The sequence below is a fragment of the Athene cunicularia genome (genome assembly GCF_003259725.1).
Source record: "Athene cunicularia isolate RWA chromosome 21 unlocalized genomic scaffold, athCun1 chr21_part1, whole genome shotgun sequence".
NCBI classification, from domain to species: domain Eukaryota; kingdom Metazoa; phylum Chordata; class Aves; order Strigiformes; family Strigidae; genus Athene; species Athene cunicularia.
This window is the reverse complement of record NW_020799127.1, coordinates 6,370,434-6,379,421: the sequence shown is the minus strand read 5'-3', so window position 1 is coordinate 6,379,421 and position 8,988 is coordinate 6,370,434. Positions and strand designations below refer to the sequence as shown.

Sequence of the window (8,988 nt, the reverse complement as noted above, 5' to 3'; positions counted from 1 at the left end):
CTCATCATGTTTTATGTTGGGTTTGCTAGGAGACAATCAGCTAATCCACTGCTATGTGTCCCACAGTGAAGTGGGAATGTGGAATTAACTGCCTTCGCCATCCACTTAATCTGTCAGCTTCAAAGTATTTACAGAAAAAAAAAAAAAAAAAATTCTTACTGCTTTAAAGCCTCCAAAGATGTAACAGTAATCATGAGAGCCTGATGCTTCAGAATAGTCATCCTTTTATGGAAGGTCAGAAGTAACTAGCTTAAAGGAAAGAAGCTCAAAGCAATTCTTTGCTGCACTTTTATTTCCCTTTTCAAGTCAGACAGTGCATTATGCTCCTATAACGGGCCTGAGCAAATGCTAATGCGTTCTTGCTCTCCTGAATGGCATCGGAACAATTTGGTCAGCACTTTCACCCTGCAAAATCCTAGAGCAATGGCAAAGCATTAAAATGCAAACTACGTTTCTTCAACCACCGAGGTTCTCAGATGGAACAATCTTGTTCATTCTTTGGTAAACAGAAACATTTAAGCAACACCTAGAACTGCGATTGAAAAAGATCAGATCGGCTGCACCTGAAGTATTGTGGAGGTGGTTTGTTGAGGTTCTGGTTTAATGCAGGATGGGATAAATCCCGCTGAAGGCTGGTGGAATGACTCAGCTGAGCACACACACGGAGCCCGCAGCGTGGATTGACTGCACTGCTGCCCGTCTGCTCGCAGCACGACGGGCTCGTCCAAAGCCAACACTGCGGCCATCTCGAGGTGATGGGATGGCCAAAGCCCAAACCAACGGCTCTAGTCTCTCAGAACAAGGCTCCAGCAACAGTGCCATGCTTACCTCCAGCTCTCCATCTGTCAGTCTTGTCTGTTTTCAAGGCTGGACTGAGTATCCCACTGGGTGTTTCCTGCCAGTTCAATTCACTTTCACCTGTAGGCACTGCTGGTTATCTCTCTGGGTGAGACTAGGGCTCTGCAGGCTACACAGACTGGAAAAAACAATCCTCAGAAAGAAAACAGAAATCATATTTTAACTTACCGTGATGGGTACTGTGGTACAATGGGCACTACACAGCTGTTTGACACAGCCAGTGCTTTGAGACAGAACAGAGAGAAGCTCCCTCAGTGGAGATCTGGCATGATCTTTATTTATACGTAACACTTGAAATGGTTGTACCTGGGAGACAGGGAACAGCAGCCAGTGGGAGTGCACAGCTTGCAGTGATCGGCAGCACACAGACCCCACTAAGTGAATGCTACAGAGACCCACAGCGATTTGAAAGGAGAGAATCATGCATCAAACTACCATTCCCTCCCTGCCACACCTCCTCACATACGCTGTGCTTTTCACCCAGTTGCAATTTGTGGCGTGTCATGACAGATGATCTGTGGTTTGACTTCAGAGATGACTGAAATCTAGAAGGAGATCCAGCTGACCTAGCTAAGCATCAGTTTAGGCCCTTGCTGGGAGTTCTGCAGAATCACCAGGGGGAACACAGGCTGGGTTCCCCTGCTCAGCAGGTTTTGGACACACAGCCCCTCTCTGGGGAATACGCTGCAGGTGTCCCACGTGTCACTCTGGGTATTGCAGATGGCATATTCAGCACAGCAGGCTCCCCAGACACCATCCTGCTGCCATACTTGCATTTCCGTGATGGCCAGGAAGTCTGTGGCCCATTCAGTCCTTGTTTCACACAGAACACAACACAGTGCCAGTGCTGAAATGGTTCCTGGGTCCTCCAGATACCCAGCCTTACTGGGGCACCGAAAGATTCAGAGCACTCAGCAGTCAGTTTGACCTTTTCCAGCTCTCCATTCTTAAACTGCAGGACTATCCCTAAATCCAGGTATCTGTGACCCTCAAAAACCAAGACATTATCTGCTGTCCCTCGCAGGTGTAAGCTCTTAGCCCAGATCTGGGAGAACCTGTAGTGCTGAGCAGCTGCCACGAGTCTTCAGCTCTTCCTGCAAGGAATCCTAAACCTGACCTGAGCCCTCAGCCAGATTTAGCCCCAGACAAGACAACCCGACCACAGCATAAAGGGCAAGGAGCTATTAGCTGGTTAATGACCATCAGCAATTACCAGAGAAACGTATTTCAGATCAGCAGCTGGCAGGAAAGAGACCCAAAAATCAGCATTTTTTTCTATAGCCAACCCAGCAACCTGACTCAGGAACACTGAAAGAAGCTTAAGCACTGCTGCAAACTACGGGAAAGAGGGATTGCTAAGTGGGGGAGGAATATCTGATGTGTAGGAAAGCGGGTGGCATCACAGAGGCAGCGACCTGCAGAAACCTTTGCAAGAGGTTAGAAACATTGGCAGCCCAACTCTTGAGGAAACCGCAGTTGCTTGGTCTTGGCTGGATGCTTCAGCAGGGGCTGCCTTTCCCAAAGAGACCTCTCTGACCTGGTAGTGAAGTCAGCAGCCACTCCCAGCACCGTTTAACCCTATCCACAGGTACTCCATGTCCCCTGTGAGGCAGGGCATGCTGCCCCAACTGGAAACAGCGCTGTGCTCTGAATGCCATGGGCACTGCGAGGAGTCCCTGTTATTTTCAGGGATGAACACTATCTTTACCATCAAGAAGTTGTGTTTTCTGTATTTCCCTCGCAGTGGGCAGAATCCTACCCACTTACAAAGCTGCAGGAGATGGGTCCTCAACGGATATTCCTTCTTCTCACATCTAGGTGCTACACAGCTTCCATCTGCAGAGGCCTCAGGATGGTGATTCTGGGAGGGGATGGTGGGGAGGGACAGGGCAGAGAGAAGAGGGTGCTGGCTAGGGCAGATCCTCTGGTGCTGCAAACTCACACCCAGGCCTTGACTTGAGTGTTCCACCCCTTGGCACAGCTGCACAGGCCTCCCTCCTCGTACCAGCGCCACTTCACCCCCTTGTACACAGCCCTGCTGTATGGCTGGAAGCACATGAAGAGGCGGAGACGCCTTGCCAGGCTGCAGTAGATAGCCATGGCCACCACAATGAGAGGGGACATGATGATGAAGCCAAGGATAATGAGGGCAGAAGAGCTGTTGTCATCCAAGATGCTTCTGCAGTAGCGGGCAGCTGAGTGCAGCACCTGTGGGAAGAGCGAGACAGAGCTTGTCACAGACCTGGTGGTGGATTCGAGTGGTGACCAAAGCACCCTTGAGTTTCCAGTACTTTCCCAGAAAGACACACCTTTTCCCTCTCCAAGCTGAGCTCAGTGATCTTTCACAGAATCATCTCGGTCGGAAAAGCCCTTGCAGCTCCTCCAGCCCAACCATGAACCTCACCCTGACCGTTCCCAACTCCCCCAGATCCCTCAACGCTGGCTCAGCCCGACTCTTCAACCCCCCCAGGGATCCCGGGGACTCCCCCCTGCCCTGGGCAGCCCATTCCAACGCCCAACAGCCCCTTCTGCACAGAAATCCTTCCTCAGAGCCAGCCTGACCCTGCCCTGGGCAGCTTGAGGCCATTCCCTCGGGGCCTGGCGCTGGGGCCTTGGCTCCAGAGACTCATCCCCCCTCTCTGCCCCCTCCTGGCAGGGAGTTGCAGAGGGCCAGGAGGTCTCCCCTCAGCCTCCTCTTCTCCAGACTGAACCCCCCCAGTTCCCCCAGCCGCTCCCCAGCAGACCTGTGCTCCAGACCCTGCCCCAGCTCCGTTGCCCTTCTCTGGCCCCGCTCGAGTCATTCAATGGCCTTTTTGGGGTGAGGGGCCCAAAATCGAACCCACTTATCGAGGGGCGGCCTCACCGGTGTCAAGAAAGTCTTCAGGCTACACTCTGTCACTGACAACTCATTTTAATCAAGCTTTCAACTATTCCAGCATCACTGTGAGACAAGAGCACTGCACACTGATCCTGAAGCAGGAAACACTGATCTTAAATCATCAAATAGCACAGCTTAGCATTTGATAGGCAGAAACCAACCAAAAAGGCCTCCTGCTGCCACATTGATGTGAATGGCACAACACACTGGAAATTATAAGAAATTAGAAATTAATAAGAATAAGAAATTAATAAAATACAGCAAGATGTTAGATTCTGCAGATAGAGGCTGGTCATTCCATAGCTACCCACTGGGTGGAGACTCTCCAGACTCCTGCCCTGGAACAGACCCCCCTGTATTCTGTCCTCTAAAGTACACCCCATACTCATTTCTACCTCCTAGCATCTCTTTGCACTGCAAAACCTGCCAGGAAAGCCTGTTCACCCCACACTGCTGCAAAGCACCCAGCACCCTAACTGGGTATCTAAAGCCCTCCTTTCATCCTGGCAGCAGGAGAGCCGAGTGAAGCCACTCAGTTCTGCATTAGCCAATGCTCCAGGCAATCGTTACATCCCCTAGCTTCCTTCCCTTTCTCTATATTCTTTCAGCAGTACACGAAACACAACGCATCATACTAAAAAAAAATTAAATCCATCTAATGGATCTGCAGTGCAGAAATCACCCTCCGGCTACTAGGAAGGCACTGAAAAGCAGTAGCCCAAAGACAAAGGACTGCTCTTGTCAAGCCATACTGTCACAGTCCTCCTCTATGCCTCTAAATGAAAAGTCTGCCTGGAAAGACTCTTACAGCTAACAGCAACACAGCTGCTTTCACTTCTGATGTACTCAGCTGTACTCAAAAACCTTTTACATCTCCTCAAAGCCTTCCACTGGAGAGCACCGTCTGTGCAAAGGAGAACTTGAGGTTTTCCAAGGTGAGGGTCGGGCAGAATGAAGCTGGAAGGGGTAATTCTGGGAGGCAGTCCTCCCTTCTTCCGTTTTGGTTCAATTTGAAGTCCATATTTATGATTTTCGAGGCCCAGTTTTTGACCATAGGGAAAAGTGATTTAAGGGCTTTACAGGCAATGTCCTATTAAATCTACCTGAAAAAGCCTCATGCCTTACAGAATCTGCATCCACACTGCACTTGTGGAGACAGAGCAATCATTTTACCAAGGCAATGGCCCCCACGGCACTTTCTCCCAAGGAGAATTTATTAGTTTATTTCTTGTGAAGATTTACTCTTCAATAAAACAAAAGTCTTTCTGTACACCTGCCCTTTTGCATGCAAAAATCCCAAGAGCCACAGACTGTAAAAGGAAAAGTGTTGCAGCCCACCATGAAGCAGCATTGCATGACTCTTCAGGTAAATCAAGACTCCACTGAGGCACTTTTTCTCTCTGTAGGCCCTCCAGAGCCTCCCACTTCATCCTGCTGGCCGTCAAACCCATTTGCATCCCACAGTAAAACATTTCCAGAAGGTGTCAAAGCCACAGTGGGAATCGCCTGGCCCAGAGGTACGTGATTTCTCTGTGAATTATGCTTCACTCCAGCTAGCAGCAGCACTTGTGTCTGCCTTGTTCTACAAAACAATTACCATGACAGATGTCTCCCTGTTCATTAGTCTGTGGGATCAGGAAAAGCTTTCCAATTACAGCAGGTAAGAGTTCTCATAATTTCAGAGCAATAAAAATCAAAGCCAAACTTCTCAGACCAGCAAATACATCAGTACTGAGAAAAGAGCAATAGCACGGTCCCTTTGTCAGGGAGCTTTGAGATGGGGAGCTGTGGGTTGACAATTCATGTTGCTGGGATGCCAGCTGAAAAATACAATGCAATGGCTGTATCAGAAAGTTACAGCACATCCCCCAAAGCTATAAATGTTTGCAGTTAACAGCACATCTTAGCGTGCTGTTGTGTCCCAGGGTTTAGAGGCCTCAAGTGAGCAAACTAAGATTCCACCTACAGAATGAGCACGTTCACCACACATAGATGGCTCCTCGGAATAGATATCCTGGCACGGAAAGTGCTGCCAGACAAGCAGTTGTCCCAGAGCTGTGAGAGTTTGCACATCTGGGAAACGTGATTTTACACTTCAACTAGGCAGAGAGGTTGTCTCCTCCCTCCCTGTGGACTGGGACCTCCACAGCTATATCCGTGCACAGGGTCCACAGAAGTCAGCAGAGACTTACTGGGTTAAACTGGGCAAATGGCTGACCCTACTGCATAGTTGGATCCTTTCCTACCACCCATGCTAGGATCTGCTCACTCAGAGATCACCCAGGGACTTGGGCGATTAGGTAGGATGCACAGATTTCATTAAAAGGAAGGGGGGAAACTTTCTCCTTTCAATATTTCTCAGGTAAATACATCAGTTTGAGAATATTCAAGTAATCTTCCCTTTAGTTCAGATTCTGTGGAACGAGGAGACCAATAACAACTATATTTTGAGTCAATTCTGCTGGGAGAAGGTACTGCAGAGTGGGTTGTTTTGTTTTGGGTTTTGTTTTTTTTTTCCCCAAAGTAGGAAGTAAAAGAGCTCTTCTAACTTAGGATAATCAGCAGGAGAAGCCATACTGAGCTAGTCTGAGCCACTGCCTGAGGATAACAGAGAACTGCTTTTTCACATCCATACTTAGTCAACTGATTCTGAAAATATTTACAGAAATATACCAGGAAGAAATTTATAAGTAATGAAATAATGAAATCCAGAGGACAGCAACCAACTGGCATGGACATGCACCCAGCCAGAGCCCTTACTGACAAAGTAGACTCATTTGTTGGCGTGAGAAACAGTACACCACATTTGGGAACACATCTGAATGTTAGATTGGCATAAGAAGGGATTATATATTCTGTTCGACTTTAATGGTTCTATAATTAGTCATTAGGCAGATCAAACATGACACTGCAGAGGGCTTACTTAAATGGAAAGTAACAAACCCCGTCAGAGCCCACAGAGGTCTTGGGTGAATTACGGAGGAGTTCAGATTGGCAGCACTCAGTAACAGAGGTCACAGGAAAGAGAAATATTGTGACATTAAAATGCAAACAGCAATTTTGTCAAGAGAATGCATTCATCTGACCTGTCACGGCTGCTTGTTATTTTCACGGGGATACAACTTTATTGCCCAATCAAGCTTCCATTTCCCACAGTACCGGAGGGAGGGAGAAGTAAAAATGTATCTTGCTCCTTGCTGCCAGCATTCAGGTGTGCCCACAAGATTGGATTCTCATGCAAGCTTGTTGTGAAATGCTGTAGATTTATCTCTGATCACTTTATACTGAAAAAAAACTGTACAAAGTGCAGTGCACACGCGATCAGGACCAAGAGGTCCCATGTACCCTGGGCAGTCACAAGCAGCTCCTGTCTGTGCTCTCCCTGCTTCTCCAACGAGCCTTTTGTGGTAACCCACCGACGCTGAATGTACAGGTGCCAACCAACTACCTACAGACAATTAGCCTAGAAACTAGAGAGCTTGTACTTCCCTAGGCGAATGCACATGCCAGCCCTTCTTACAGCCGTGCCACAGGCACCAAGCAGGAGAGCCCACTCCCTTCTACAACCAAGAGCCATCAGGTCAGCAGGAACCACCATGAACCTGTTCTTGTCAGCCCAGGCTATACACGTACCTCCCACACACCTCGTGAAAAAATCTACACACGTACACACCCCTTATGGAAACAAAGCCAAAGCTTGGGGAATCTAGCCTCAGCTTTACAGCCACTGTTCCCCATGGGCTAAAATAAAACCATGGCCCTGCCTTAGAGGTGGCTTACTTACCCGGGAGTGGCATTGGAAGCCAAAATAAACTACCACAATGGTAGGAAGCAGCACAATGGTGAAGATAACAAACATCAGGAGTAAATTCATTAAAAAGACCAAGGAGTTCATGGTGCCTACCACCAGGGTCCATGCCAAGCAGCACCAGGTACTCCGTGGCTCCCTGGGAAGGAGCTGGTCATTCATGTCATACGGTGGGAGGCTAGGAATCATCTGAGACTCCTCGGAGAGGTTTTCTGCTCCAAAGTCCTCAGTGTCCTGGCCAGACATTCTTCAAGAAGGTTGCTAATCAATCTACTCCTATCCAAAATGGGTGGTTTTTTTTCTTTTTGCAACAGACCTAGGAAGTGATTTTCAGTGGCTTTTTCTGCCTCTTCCACGGACGGACAGGAACATTTAACCAGAGATCATAATGGAGCAAGGAAGGAAAGGCTGCTTTTGGCCACCTGCTTTCCCAAGACCTGGCCAGCACAGGTTGTTTCCCTTCAGAATGTTTTCCAATGGTGTCCCAACCTCAGTTTCAAAGTAGATGTGGCTGCTGGAAGTTTGGCAATAGTTATTATTTTGCTTTTGAATCCACAGTACTCCTGAATTTGTTGTTGTTCTCCCTAGGACTGTGATCCCACGAAGTCCCAGTTGCTGTCTTAGCTTTGATAGGTTGCTCAGTCCCAGAGAGTGCCTAGCTTTTGTATCCTCCTCCACCTTTGAGCACTGCTGTTTGCCAAGAGTCTCAGGCTTAAGCACTTTCAGACAGTTCCTTGACTTCAAATCATCTCTCCATGCTCTTCACCCTGTACCCACGTAAATATTCCTGCTCAACTTTCATCCAAATGAAGTGACCAGTGAAGATAATGAACAGCAGCTGTTTCTCCACTCTCTGCCTTGCTGGAGTCCTTGCCCACACCTTGCAGAGCTGGAAGCAAAGGCTGGAGCAGTGTGTGGTTTTGCTGCTCTCAGCTGCCCGCGGTCACAGGCACTCAAAGACAAGCAGTGTCTTCCTCCCCGAGCTGGCTCTCAGAGCTGTGCAACTGCTCTGTTTACAGAGTAGATTCTGAAGCTGCTTCCTGTGCCAGCCAATCCTTTACATCTATCTCACTACCAAAGTGATTTAGCACACAGCACCCAAGAGCCACGCTCAAACCATACATTCCCAGGGCAAGACGGTCCCTTTCCAATTTTAAATACTCTGCCTCTGATTAAATTTCTACAATTTCTCTCTAGATTAAAAAGCCTTAGAGAAATTGATGATAATAATCACTATATACCTCAGAAATCTGTTGTCTGAGCCATCACTGCTATTGTTTGCAGAACATTCTGATACTCTTGTAGCAAAGGCACAGCAATTATCAATTCTTTTATCTGCCTCCTATGACCAATATTATTTAAGAATTTCAGTGGTATCTGCACATTTATGTAGCCTTTTAGATATATTCATATATGGATAATCATGGTACTGCAGGAGGGAGAG

The 8,988-nt window shown here is 48.0% G+C and overlaps 1 protein-coding gene across 1 annotated transcript; it reads right to left on the bottom strand.

Annotated features, from left to right (window-relative positions):
• Nucleotides 1-1,113: 1,113 nt before the first annotated feature.
• TMEM88B (transmembrane protein 88B) lies at nt 1,114-8,582 on the bottom strand. Its single transcript, XM_026862903.1, has 2 exons — nt 7,521-8,582; nt 1,114-3,066 (listed from the first exon to the last, which is right to left on the bottom strand). Exons 1-2 carry the CDS (start codon nt 7,788-7,790, stop codon nt 2,797-2,799), a joined length of 540 nt encoding a protein of 179 aa, XP_026718704.1. The 5' UTR covers nt 7,791-8,582; the 3' UTR covers nt 1,114-2,796.
• Between the last annotated feature and the right edge of the window lie 406 nt (nt 8,583-8,988).